The following is a 15000-nucleotide window of genomic DNA, read 5'->3' as shown; positions in this document are numbered from 1 at the left end:
ACAGGACGCAGACAAACACCAGGTCAGAGGTGAGAGAGGGCACACAGGACGCAGACAAACACCAGGTCAGAGGTCAGAGGTGAGAGAGGTCAATCAAGTAGGAGACAAACACCAGGTCAGAGGTCAGAGGTGAGAGAGGTCAATCAAATAGGAGACAAACACCAGGTCAGAGGGGAGAGAGGTCAGTCAAATAGGAGACATACACCAGGTCAGAAGTCAGAGGTGAGAGAGGTCAGTCAAATAGGAGACAAACACCAGGTCAGAGGTCAGAGGGGAGAGAGGTCAGTCAAATAGGAGAGAAACACCAGGTCAGAGGTCAGAGGGGAGAGAGGTCAGTCACATAGGAGACAAACACCAGGTCAGAGGTCAGAGGGGAGAGAGGTCACCGTGGCGTCTTCGGGAAAACGCTGAAAAAGAAATGCTGTGGTTTCAAGTTTGAAACTGCTTTTCAACAACTGTCATCTCTTTGGCTAAACCAAATATTGTAAATTAATCTTTTTTTTATTATTTACATTTACATTTAGGGCATTTAGCAGACGCTTTTATCCAAAGCGACTTACAATAAGTGCATTTGTTACAATAAGTACATTTGTCATAAGAAGTGAAACAATATATCGCTGTCGGTACAGTAAAGATGTTCATAGAACCAAGTGCAAGTATTACAATCGCTAGGCTAACCCATTCCCCATGTAAAGCAACGATAGCAGCTAATGTAGATGGTACACAATTAAGTACCTTGAATAAGTGCAATGTACAAGTGCCAGGACGTACAACATTCAATGGTGGCTGTGCATTGGTTTCTATGCAGAGCATCATGTTAAATGATGCTATTTATTTTTTATCGTTTTATTCTTGAGATTTTTTAGTCTCATACATTTCGTTTTTAAACACAAGGTAATGTTACTAACAGGAGGGAACTGCAGGTTTAAATCCGTCAAAGGTTAAACTCAATTTGAACCAATCTAGTGGTGTGTGCTGAGATCTGGGCTCAGTCTCGGTGAGGTGCATTCTGGGTTGTCCAGCGGCCTGTCGTCAGCCTAGGATTTAACTCTGATTACATCAGCCCAGATGTACGGCTAAAGAAAACTCTGAGGCGATTTCACCTCCTGGATGAGGAAGAAACATGGCGGGGGATTCTCTGGACGACCCTCCTACCTGTGAAGGTCATTTAACAAGTACATACTTCAAGCATACTTACGACTAACTAACAGCTTTAGTGATGTTATTCAGACTCTCCCTCTCTCCACCTCTGTCTCGTTCCATCTTCTACATGTTTCTCTTTCTCCCTTTCTCCCTCTCACTCCTGTGTGTGTGTGTGTGTGTGTGTGTGTGTGTGTGTGTGTGTGTGTGTGTGTATGTGTGTGTGTGTGGTGCAGGCTTCTTAATTAGGGTACATGATGATAGTCCATTATTCATCTCGGACATTAATCTGGTTGTCTTCCCTTACAAGTCTAAACAACTCAATCAACTTAGATTTACTCATCTCTCCCTCTCTCTCTCTTTCTCTCCCTTCCTTTCTCTCTCTCCTGTGTGTTCATGTGTGTGTGTTTGTGTGTGTCTGTGTATTGTGCGTGTGTGTGCGTGGTGCAGGCGTCTTCACTAGGGTACATGCATTATTCATCCATTATTCATCTCTGACATTAATCTGGTTGTTTTCCCTTACAAGTCCAAACAACTCAATCAACTTAGATTTACTCATCTCTCTCTCTCTCTCTCCCTCTCTCGCTCTCTCTCTCTCTCTCGCTCTCCCTCTCTCGCTCTCTCTCTCCCTCTCTCCCTCTCTCGCTCTCTCTCTCTCTCTCTCCCTCTCTCGCTCTCTCACTCCCTCTCTCCCTCTCTCGCTCTCTCGCTCTCTCTCTCCCTCTCCCTCTCTCTCCCTCTCTCTCTCTCTCTCTCGCGCTCTCTGTCTCTGTCTCTATCTCTCTGTCTCTCCTCTATTTCTCTCTGTCTCTGGTTCTGTCCCTCTCTTTCTCTGTCTCTCTCATCGAAAATCTCTCTCATCCCAAGTTTCTCACTCTCTCCCTCTTCCTCTCTCTCTCTGTTTCCCAACACTTTTCTCGCTCTCCCTCTCTCTCATCCCAAGTCTCTCACTCTCTCCCTCTCCCATGGGGGAGGGGGAAGGAGGGGGCTAGGGATTGATGATTGGCAGGAAGACAAAACTAATTACCGTCTTGTCGACTCACAGCGGGGAGGTCAGAGACAGGGGGGGTCTGGCAGCGATGGGAGAAGGTGAATCCGTATTAAATGTTTTCGGGATTTATACGTTCTTATTCACCTCGAGTCAACATTGATTAAAATCGTAGTCGTACATCTTGAGCGATAAATTTTTCTCATACCCTTCTCACGAATGACATTCCAACATGTTCAATCATTGAAAGCAAGGTCAGCATTTTGTCGGCAGTTAAACGTATCAAGGTCCGTGGAGGGGAGAGACCTTGAGATGTCGTTACCAAAATCGTCAAACAACCCTCAGCGTAACTTTACCACGAGGGGGTCTTTGCAGGCGTATTAAAGCGAGCCACCTAACATTTCATTGGGATCTTTACTGCGCTGTGTTGACTTCTCAAGAACTGTTAAAGGTGACGCATTATACCACCAGGTGTGAGTGTGATTAGCCATTACAAACCATTTTGAAAAACTGCCTCTCTTCTGACACAAGTGGGCGTGTCCACCTAGATGTGTGCTGGATAGATCAGTCCACCAGCCTACCCAGTGGACCGTAGCAAACGCTGCTGATCTATCCGTCATACATCTAGGTGGACACGCCCACTTGTGATGTCAAAAGAGGCAGATTTTCAAATGGCTAATCATGCTCATCTGGTGGTATAATATGGGACCTTTAATGAGGATTTACAGCCTAGAGGATGTAAATCTTCACATCTTACTTGAACTTACACAACATACTTGAACTTAATAATAAAAAGCCCAACCAAGTCGCCTTCAACCCAGTCGTGTTTGGCTTGACAGTCTTTCAGGAAGACAATGAAATAATTCTAAATTCTGTATTATGAGGATATTTCTTTGAAGGGCTTTGATATTCAACTTGAACATTAACATTAATCTTTTTAGTCAAAGTTTTTTTTTTTTGTCTGTGCATTGAAATTGAGAAATTGTCTGTTTGTGTGTGTGTGTGTGTGTGTGTGTGTGTGTGTGTGTGTGTGTGTTTGTGTGTGTGTGTGTGTGTGTGTTCTATCAACCAAGTAAACACTTGTACCCAAACATCAACTCTAATTAAAACACAGAAAAAGAACCACTCATCATAGTCACTCACAACATTAATTAAACATGTTTTTAACACACAAGCAAAAATACCCCACGTAATTAGTGACTTAATTAATTAGAATTCATGTTCATTTCTCCGGCACTTTTAATGAGCTTAATGAGCTTAATGTGCAGCATCAACGCAGCGAAAAAGTGTAAATAACAATGGATCCCGAGTTTCTATACTAGGCATTATGATGGCGGTGCTCTGCGCAGTGCAGTGGTTTAGTAGAGATGCGCGGATGAGCTGTAATGTCATTCCGATTTTCAGTTGCTTGTTCCGCGTCCCGACAAAAAGCGGCTCGCTAAAATGTCCAACCACTATGAAATGTCCCCTGTTGTCAGTGAACATAGCCAACATGGTCTTATTATAGCCCGATCATTAACTAAAAGCCACATAGAAAGAGTAAAGCATCCAGCATATGATTTCAACAATGTGTGAGGGCATATGCTGCAGGGATGATCGCACAGTGGAATGCTTATGGAAAACCAGCGGACGAGCACTGGGCGGAGATTTCAGAAGCAGGGAGATTATAGAAAAATTTAATTTGTCAGTTTGCCGTTTCTCTAGTGAATATGTTAACCTACTTATTCATTTATTTATTTCAAATTTGTCTGCGACGAACGAATCGGGGCAAAATTGGGCTGGAATAGTGTAGTCTGAACCAGCCATAAGCAAGCAGCAGCAGCGCCATTGGGCGGATTGCAACCTGGTCTCACAGGAATCCGTGTAATGACTACGGACGCTTAACTCGAAATCCGTAGCCACATCACGGAAACACGCCGATTTCCGTGATGTGGCCACGGAATACGCTCCAATGCAAGTTAATGACACTGATGCTCCGTGGCTCACACACGGATCCCCGTTTCAACGAGCGAGTCGACCACGGGGATTAATTCAAAACCCGTGGTGGTCTCACTGAAACACTTAAATTGTCCTTGATGTGTCCACGGAAGTTGCTCCAATGCAAGTAAATGACACTGATATTCCGTGGCACACACACACAGATTCCCGTTTCAATCTGTGTGTGTGCCAAAGTTGACCACGGCGGGGGCTTGACTCAAAATCCGTGCTTGTCTGACGAAATCACTTAAATTGTCCGTGATGTGGCTACGGAATTGGCTCCAATGCAAGTAAATGTCACTGTTATTCCGTGGCTCACACACGGATCCCCGTTTCAACGAGCGAGTCGACCACGGGCGCTTAACTCACAGTCCGTGTTGGTCTCACGGAATCACTTAAATCGTCCGTGATGTGGCCACGGAATTTGCTCCAATGCAAGTAAATGACACTGTTATTCCGTGGCTCACACACGAGAGAGAGAGAGAGAGAGAGAGAGAGAGAGAGAGAGAGAGAGAGAGAGAGAGAGAGAGAGAGAGAGAGCGCGCTCGCTTCAGAAGGGGTGTGGCAGAAAGTACAGTGCACCCTAGGTAGGCTATGCGTCAAAACCACAAATGCAACAAAGGGTCCATGCTTTGTATTATGGAATATGGATACTACAATTTTGGCAGCAGATAGTGTGGTACACACTCTATTATGTATCGTGCTCATGCTCATGAAAATAATCTATTGAACTGTGTCCCAGAGCACGGTTGTCGGACTTATTTTGTGCTACACAGAACACAAACCATAGCCTTTCAATTGGGATATTTGATTAGACTATAGAAGGGGTGTGCGCTGGTACAGGGCACCCTCTTATGTATGTGTCAAAACAACATATGCACCAAAGGGTAAATGAAGTATTAGAGATACTCTGATATCCCCTTTTTTTTCAGCAGACCTCCTCAAATACATTTCGTGCTAATGCTCAGGAAGATTAATCGATTGAATCGTGTCCCAGAGCATGATTGTCCGACTTTATTCGTACTGCAGAACGAAATGTAAACCCATGCCTTTTGGATGGGAGCGTTTCTCAGAATATAAACAGGTAGCTATATAAATATGTATATAATAAATAAATAAATATATAATTAATTAAATACGTCAATACGTCACTCTGAGAGATGCGCACGGACATTGACGCAGCCGCGAAAGCAAAACACCAGGTTCATTGATTGAACGAGGCAGGGTTATTTTAATTAATTAATTCAGTTATCATGTCATTCCTCTTCCTGAGTGTTTATTGACTATTCCTGGTGATTTAAATGCTCATTGCAAGCTTCCTATTTATGTCTTGTGTAGGCTATACTGTCAATAAGCACCCTCCCCGTCCGATATGGATATGGAGAATTGTTCCCACGCCCCAGTGATGGTGGTGTCATATCTATGAAAGAGGGCATTCAAATATGTAACGGATAATGTATAGAATAACATATTAATTAAATAATTAATTAAATTAAGGGTGGTTCATTTTGTTTGATAATCTCAAAATATATATTTTTTTGTTAGAGGACTTTTGGTGTAAACCGAAATCGTATGATTGGCCCCAAAACCAATTTAAATATCCAAAAAATAACTATTTTGTTGCTTGTCCATTCACAAACCCTTCCTATCGACTTCGGTTAGGCCTACAATGTTAAATGTTAAACTGATATTGCCTCATAAAATGTAGCCTAGGCCTATGTCTTATTTTTATTATGCAAACAAACTCAAAATACTCTTGCAAACCATTGCTGTTTTATTGAAACTGGTCAGCGATACACAAAAAACACATAGCCAACAAATGCAGAGATGACCAAGTCATTAATTAATATTCGGGCGATTCGGTTGACATTGTGGCTGCGCGTCATAGCTTCGTCATACAGGCTACATCCCAGAATTGCGCCTTTTCCAGTCATTGCAGGATCACTTTCAACAGGTATGTAGCCTATTTCCTGTATGTTTAATATGCGTTTAATATGCATTGTTATATAAACGTTGTCTCAGACTTTTCTCGTGTTAGCTAGAGCCATTATCTCTGATTAGTTAATTTAGCTCGGGTTATCAAAACAGGTGCCTATTTTTAGACAGCCAGCATTATAGTTGAACTATGTGCGCAATGCGTCGCGTTCCTCTGTGTTTGTGCAAATACCAGATGTGTAGGGTATTACATGAGCGCCATGTACATTAGGGATGGAGTGCATGCATTAGGGATAAGTGAAGTGGAATAGTGGCCTGGATTTTACACGAATCACGCACGCACATAGTAGCCTAGGAGCCATTCGGTCGGTACTAGTTCCGCGTTCCTCATCCTTTGGGTCGGATCTCGGGAGGTGACGTTCTGTTATTCTTCTGTGAATCTAAAACTCCGTAACCACGCAGACGCTTCGACGCAGTCATGAACCTTGCAAAGAGTACCTGAGACACTCAGGGAGTGAACGCTGATTGGCTAATACCCCCTCAGAAGCATTTATATAGAAATTAGAAGATAAAAAGAACATACCGTGTTATAATACCGTTATCGTCTATGCCTCAAATCATACCTTGATATAAATTCTAGTCCATACTGTACAGCCCTCGTTGTAGCCTACATCTCATCGACACATTGATTCACGGAGTAGTATAACTAAACTTTGAAAGAGATTTGACAACAGAATCCGAGCCCCAATCTGGGAGATTTTGTCAAGAGTCCTATTTATATTATAAACACTAAAGGGAAACGCACAGTCCTGGTTGATTGCAACACCAAAGAGCAAGGCATGTTGGTGTGGCCAGAGAGCTGTCTCAACCACAGTGTTGTCACTGGTTTAATGGCCTTCCTCCTTTGGGAAGTGCACCGATGTGCTTCAGTCATTCTTGTGTAGAATATAACAAGAATGGTTATTGAGCAATTTGTTGGTTGGACGATAACAATAATGGTGATTTGATTATTTTATTTATTCCCTGCATTTTTTTGACTAAGATGTAACTAGTAATCACTCATACATCTAATTTTTGTTAATGAATGTAGAAATCATTCTAATTATGTTTTTTTGTCTTTGTTACAGATTATTTACAAGATAGCTTTCCAAAAAAGACAAACAAAGGCACTTTTAAGAGCCATTCTCTCTCTCGCTCTCTCTCTCACACTTTCTCTCTCTTTCTCACACTCACACTCACAGACACACACACACACACACACACACACACACACACACACACACACACACACACACACACTCCTGTATTTTATCTGTATTGTGTGTCAATTGTCCAGCGATGTTCAAAAACCAGAAGGTTTGTTCTGATGCCGTTGAGATCAGGGACCATATGGCTTCTGAAATCAGTAATGCGCTACTCCTTGAGGCCCGGGTGAGACCAATTTCATCAGCTTACTTCCATTTGTATGAACTTTACCATTGCTGTTGTTTGAGTAATCCAATGTAAAGTATAACTTTACAGTCTGATATTGTATCTGAAAAGGTTGCTGTTATTGTCATGTAGGCAGCAATGGGAGACTCCCACTTTCCTCCAAAAAAAAAGAGGAGAAAGAAGAGTGCAGTCAAAAAAAAGAAAGTGGTCACGAGCCGACTTCAGAAACATCAGAAATCACCCAGACGTGCATCAGGTTGTTGTTTACTGCACTGTTGTCATGGTTAAATAATAATTCACGAAATGCCAGCGGGTAGAAATATGGTGTTATCCCTCTTTGACAGATGTATGGTTGATTTTTGGGGGATTTCCAGACTAAAATGTATGAAGCCTGATACTATAGATAACCCAAAAAATATTGGTCTCTGCAGCTTCCGTGAACCCAGTGAGTGAGGAAGTCCAGCTCGAAGGAATTGAATTGACTGCAAGTCTTGGTGAGTATGCCTGCATATTCTGTATGACTACATTTCCCATTCCTCCATATCCACAACTTCATATCCACAACTTCATATCCACAACTTTCTCAATGCTCTCTCTGACTCTGACCATTACCATGGGGTGTGGGATGTGTGTGTGTGTGTGTGTGGGGGGGGGGAGCGGGAAGGGCTCTTATCACTTGATAATGTTGTTTGTAATACCATTAAATAGTTACCATGGTCAAAAAGCATTAAACCATCATTGAATTTAACACTAGTGTGTTCCACGGTCAAACTCAATTTGTATTACGCCTTCCCACAATTGACGGATGGTTAAACAGTTATATTACTTTCAGAAACTCGTCTTCAAGAGTTAAGGGGTACCCTTGCCTCTGAAGCTCCAGTGGCAAAAGCAGACATAACCTGGACACAACGGCAGGTGCTCGCTGGAGTTAGGGCAAAATTAGCAAAAATCAAAAATCAGCACAGGCATACAAACACACCAACACACGCAATGACACAACACACCAAACTGACCATGTGTGTGTAGGCGGATATATTGTCAGGGCCCCTCCCCCCCCCTCTCTCTCTCTCACATGCTCATGTGTGTGTGTGGTGTGTACGCGCCTGTGTGTGTGTTTGTGTGTGTATACTCACATGTGCCTCTACAGTGTGTGTGTGTGTGTGTGCGCTGGTTAACTCACGGTAGACCTCCAGCACCACGGTGGCCTCCTGGCTCCGCCCCTGGGCGTCGGTTGCCAAGCAACGGTAGACGCCGGCGTCCTCCACGGCGGCGTTGTAGAGGACGAGGCGCGAGCGCGATGCCTCAGTGTTCAGCGCCGCGGCCACGCGCTCGCCCCGAGGGTCAAACCACTCCAGACGAACCGGGTCGCCCAGGGCTAGGGTCAGGGGTCAGGGAGACAGGGGTCAAAGGTTAAAGGTCAGGGAGTGAGAGAGAGAGAGATACTCGCCCTGAGGGCTGAAGCACTCCCAGAAGCACCGTTGTCGCCCAGCTCTGGGGTCAGGGAAAGAGAATCCTAAAGTCTGAAGATTCTGAACCCAAAGTCCTAAAAATATTGTTAGAGAGAGAGTTAGACTGAAGTTAGAAGTAAGAATCATGCTATATAAATAAAAGTTACACATAAACAAGTTCTACTTATGCTATAAAAAATATAATTTATACATATACAAGTTCCACTCTTGCAACTCTTGCAAATTCAAGTTATAGATATAGAGAAAGAGATAAATATATTTAGAAAGAGTGGAATAAGTTTCAGATGAGTCCTCGTTTTTAACATAGAAGGCAAGGCACATTTATTTGTATAGCACATTTCAAACACGTAGGCAATTCAATTTGCTTCATACAAAAACAATGAAGAAATAAAAATATGGGTCCATAAACAAGGTAATAGCAATAATAAAAGTAAAAGGTAAATGTGTATACATCGAACACCAACAGCAAAGATTCCATTTAAAAGTAAATGAATAAATAAAAAAGACATATCAAAACAATGTGCATTAACTACAGAAAGCATCTGAAAAGAGATTGGTCTTTACTTTAAAATGGCGACAGTTGGGGTGCCTTTGATGATCTCTGGAAGCTGGTTCCAGAGATGGATGCCATAGTGGCTAAAAGCTGCTTCACCCTGCTATGTTCTGATGGTCGGTTTCAGTAGTAATTGCTTGGGTTGTGATCTAAGGGACCTTGTTTGAGAATATTGTTTAAACATGTCATGTAAGTAGTTTGGCCAAACCCCCTTCAAACACTTAAAAACAAGCAGAAGTGCAGGGACTTAAAGACTGGGGTGATGTGATCTCTTCTCTTTCCTTTAGTGAGGACCCTGGCTGCACTATTCTGAATCTTTTGAAGTGGTTGCATACTGTATTTGGGAAGTCCTGTGAAAATCACATTGCAATAATCAATCCAACTAGTGATGAAAGCATGTATGATTTTTTCAGATCCTCCTTTAACATATATCCTCTTTTTTTTGTTGATATTTTTAAGATGGAAGTATGCTGATTTTGTGACTGATTTAATGTGACTGATGAAACTCAGATAATTATCTATAAGGACACCTAGTGTGCTGCCCTCGATATGTATAGAGTATATCTTGGCTTTACGCTAAACACCTTCTGTTCATCATGACTCTGGAGACAGTTGTCAGTTGTCCACAGGTTTAATGATTAAAAAAGGGTGAAACTGAGGATAAACAGAAAGCATAATCAGATAATATTCAATGTAAACACACTTCTCATTAATTAAATTACTTATATTCAAATCCTTTTAACACACTTATGTCTCAACATGTATTATGTATTTATAAACGATTTATCATATATTATACTTTTAGTCACTAGTTCAGTGACTAATGAGTCACTCCAAGGGCCCTATCTTGCATCCGGCGCAATTGACTTTCTACACTGGCGCATGTGTCGTTGCTAGTTTGCAACTGGCGCAGAGCGTTCTTTTCCCTCCTGCGCCACACGTCGGTAAATTAGGGAATGATCTTGCGCCCCAAGGTGTTCGGCGAAAGGAGGAGGCGTGTTCTGGCGCAAACGTTCCCTGGTGCTATTTTGCAGTTTCAGAAAACACTTGCGCCACAAACCAGGAAATACCTGGTTTAAAGTCAGTGGCGCGTTGTTCAGATGCTATTTTAAGGGGACATGCATAATGTTGCTTGTGCACCTCGCGCATACTCTTTGCTTCTCTCATCTACCTAGCCACACATTCTTGGTAAATTATTTGGGAAAGAACAGCTGATACAGCGGTAATAAGTTGTACTTTTAAATCAATGCATCTGCAAACACCGTACAGCAAACACATATTTTCTTGACACAGACATTGTGCACATGCCCATAACTTTTAGGATTGATGAGTATTTGATCGTGAGAAACATTGTTTTACTGCGAGTGAGTGTTAAAAAGAATGAATGAATGCGGGAGCGCGTGTGTGTATCTGTAAAATAATTAATGAATGCGGGCGTGCGTGTGTGCATCCATCTGTTTAAACACACGCAAACTAAACACGTAACGCATAATACAGTCCATGGCATTGTATATTAACACATGCATATTAGGAACACAAGTCGATAACGATAATGCATACAATACTGATAAGAAACAATGTTTATAATGTATTGCGTATATCATTAAATAGAACCACAGTTACCGCATATCATATGTGTGTAAAGTATTCTTTAGCAAAATTTATTTGAGGACTCAGTATTTCTGAAGTTGTGGAAGAAAATCTTATTCCATGTGTCAATTAGGCCATATTATTTGGTCATAAACTGAGCCATTTGAAGTTTGAAATGCATGTGCATCTGTCTCATCGGAGACTGCAGACGTGCTGTCAAAATATAAACTCCTCAGATTCAAATGCGGTCATGGCTCTTATGGCTGGTTCAGACTACATGATTCTCAGATATTCCTCCACGATTTAACATGTCACACTATACTATAGGAAATCGGGCCTTGTCTCGTCAGAAGACTGGCCACACTACAAGATTTGAGGGTGCGATGCTCTCTACTTTGTATCATTCACGTTTGCAAGATATTTAGAAAATCTAAGGTTTAGAACTGACATAAATGTTTTTTACATTTTTGTCATGAAGGTTCCAGGAGTTTTTACATCTGCTCAATGCAGCAACTCCTCACAGTAGCTGCGTTGTGCGTGACATGAGCGATACAAAGTACCCGCAGCAACAGCGTAGCCTAGCAACAGCATCAACAACGGATCCTGAGAACCTAGCACGAGGCATCATGCTGGCGGTTTGAGGTTTATGATAAGCTATGATAGCTATTAGCAGTGTTGTGGCTGAACGCGTTCACTGAACGAAAGTTCATGAACTCGTTCATATTTTGGGCGAACGTGAACTGAACGTACTGTATTACTGCCTGATGAACGTTACTGTGAACTCGTTCATTCTGGTGTCAGTGAACGGCACACTCACTCAGTTTAACTTCGTTCAATGGGGGGGTTATTTCTCTATCAACACGGCGGATGCGCGCGCAGATCGCCGTGTTGTTTGACCGGTTGCCATGGTAATCTCTGTGCGGTTCATTTGCAGTTGAGGTGTTGCCAGTTTACTGTTACATTAAACTGTAATCAGAAAAGGTGGTTATATGCTATAGACCCTATAGTATCTGTCATATAAAGGCTGGGACGAATTTCATATTATAAATATGTACACTTTATTTTGAAAGTATAGACCAGCGCGATTCCCATTGAAACGAATGGCGCGGTGATTATTCTTCAAAACGAGAGCTGTTAAATTGTGGAAAATGAATTAAACTGTAATCAGACAAAGCAGTTATATGCTATAGACCCTAGAGTATTTGTGGTATAAAGGCTCAGACGAATTTCGAATTATAAATATGTACAATCCATAACGTTAGCTCTCTGGCTCATAGCTCAGCGGAGTAGAATACCTCCTAGAATCATTGCTTGTTGGCCGGAAACGGAAAGGGGGGCTGTTCAGGTTTGGTTGTAGTCTTTTCGCTCGGTTCTCCATCTCATCAGTAGGGCTAGAACCGAGCGAAAAGACTACAATCAAACGTGAACACCCCCCCTTTCCGTTTCCGCCAACGAGCAATGAGTCTTCCAACAGAAATCAATGGGATTTACAAAATGCGCTAAATGTGCAATAAAACACGATAGAAACTGTATTTCGCTATGATACTTGATTCAACCACTCTATATCATCCTAGACAAACCACAAAGGGGGCTCAATGTTCAAAATACCGGAAAAAATGAAAAGCTCACAGCAACATATTGAAAAAAAGAACTATGAACTAGTTCATTTCTTGGAACTGTGAACTTAGTTCAAAATTTTGAATTATGAACGTTTAACTGAACTAGTTCATTTTAAAATTTGTGAACTGAACTTTGAACTAGTTCACGAAGAAAGTGAACTTTCCCAACACTGGCTATTAGCACGTCAACAGCTGTTGGCTCCAAACGTACCGGGTAGGTCAAGGGTGTCGGCTATTTCTCGCCAGGCTGTATCCCTTTTCACCCTATCGTGGAACTCCTTTGAGGACACGTCGAAAATACAGGGACGTTGCTGCCACATTTCAACCAAAGTTGTCTCCATTATGTTGTTCCATTTTCTCTCGTATTCTTTATTAGCATTCTTCTTCTTGCTATTGATCATATTCATTTTTGTAGTAGTTACTGTGTACACAGCTGTTCGCGGGGTTCACTCACGCAACTGGGGGCGGGGTTCCCTCATGTCAACAATGGATACGTCATGGATTCCCCAAAAAATTCTGACATGCCAAACTTTTCGTTGTGGGGTTTTCGAACTTTGCAGACGAAAACAACGCAGATCGCAGGCATGGCCCATTACAAGACCTTGTCTCGTTGCCGACCTTTCAAAATTGTGTACGACTCGCAAATTTGTCTGCGGCAAACGAATCGGGGCAAAATCGAGCTGAAATCATGTATTCTGAACCTGCGGGGGGGTTGGTCAGTTTTTCAACTGTTGAGACCAGGACTCTAGTGTGTTCATGTTCCTGTTTATGCTGCTAGAGAAGAACAACTTTCTTGCTTTACAGGTTTCAGTATTAAAATGTCAAAGCATCTCCTCATATGTTTTGTAGTGAACAGGGAGCTTGGTTTTGCGCCATTGTCTTTCCGCCTTCCTACACTTTCTCTTCAAATGTTTAACTGTTGGGTCATGTTTCCATGGGGCTTTCTGTTTTCTATTGAGTTTCTAAGTTTTAATGGTGCTATAACATCCATAATCTCTAATATTCATGAATTAAAATGATCCATCCCGTCATCTACTGAGTATGATGTTGGACTTGAAAGTTGGGAGAGAAATGCTTGTTCAAAGAGAACATTAGTGTGATCATTAATCATTCTCTTTCCTTTCATCACAGAGTTGTTAGACCTTTGTGGGGACAAAGAAAAATACAAGAATGATCGAACAATGATCGAAGTCCCTAACAGCTAAAGAAATATCAACACCCTTTGTGATGACCAGTGCCCTGTACTTCGAACATACCCAGGCTTTCTTGGGAAAACCTAGATCAACAGAGTCGCAAATTGCAATCAGAGTTAAATGGTACAACGAAACTCACTTAGGATTCGATTCGTCAATCCTGTTTTTCTGCTTAAGTTCTAATGTGCGTTCCCATGAAAGGGGCGCTAATCGTGTCATTTTACTCACCTTTACAAAATGGATAGATCAAAAGCAGTATATTTCCCTCAAGAGGAACAGATAGTCATAATGAACTCCTATGAGGAGTTCAATAATCAGATAACTGCTAGGGGCAACACAGTTGCACATAATAAGGCCTAGGGAGGCGTGCTGGCAAAAATGAAAAGATTCTGCATATTGTCTAAAAAATAACTATACCAAATGCAGAATTGTTCACCATTAATCCTAATTGGGTGATGATGATTTCAAAATGCAAAATCAACGTCCAACCTGCCTTATTCAATAGTTCATGGAATTCACTTTAAATGCACCCTATGTAAGAAATGTATTGCATGTGTTTTCAACTGCTGAGGTGTAGCGGCGGTGGCGTAGTGGATTAGCATAAGACCCGAACGCCAGCGACCGGGGTTCAAATCTCACCGGTCCATCATCATGCCATTTACCCCCCACAAGTACGAAATAAGCAAAAAAATATCATTTCATAACTTTTAGTGAATAAGTATTCCATATGACATAGGAATTTGGACTTTTTAAGCTTCACATAAATGCACACCACTTGGGAGCCGAACCCTGCGTGCAGAAATTCAAGACCAACGCGCTACCACCACTCTACCACTCTCTCATGGAGACACACTGCACAACAGCAAATATTATCTACATAATGTCCGACAAGGACGATCAAATAGTGAATACCCTCTTATGAGAACCTGTATCTATCAAAAAAAATATTCTCAGGCAATGCCAAGCGATCTGTCCCCAAAGACCCTTTGTCGGAAAGACCCTTTACAATACGGGCTCCGCGGTCCACGGGAACACCCACAAATGGTGACGAAATTGTCAAAGGAGGGGCTAGGTAGCTGCGCATGCCGATCCAACCGGATAGTCT

General features: G+C 42.1%; 1 protein-coding gene across 1 annotated transcript in view; it reads right to left on the bottom strand.

Moving 5' to 3' along the window:
- Positions 1–15000, bottom strand: part of LOC307085189 (neural cell adhesion molecule 2-like) — a gene marked incomplete at both ends in the record, with an annotated part of 200103 nt that overhangs the window by 145249 nt on the left and 39854 nt on the right. The window contains one exon of the mRNA XM_079749878.1: positions 8652–8846. Coding sequence (XP_079606004.1) covers positions 8652–8846 — 195 coding nt within the window. The remainder of the gene's footprint in view (positions 1–8651; positions 8847–15000) is intronic.

The sequence above is a fragment of the Pollachius pollachius genome (genome assembly GCF_949987615.1).
Source record: "Pollachius pollachius genome assembly, chromosome: 13".
NCBI classification, from domain to species: domain Eukaryota; kingdom Metazoa; phylum Chordata; class Actinopteri; order Gadiformes; family Gadidae; genus Pollachius; species Pollachius pollachius.
Note: the sequence above shows the minus strand (reverse complement) of the source record. Positions and strands in the feature narration are given on the sequence as shown.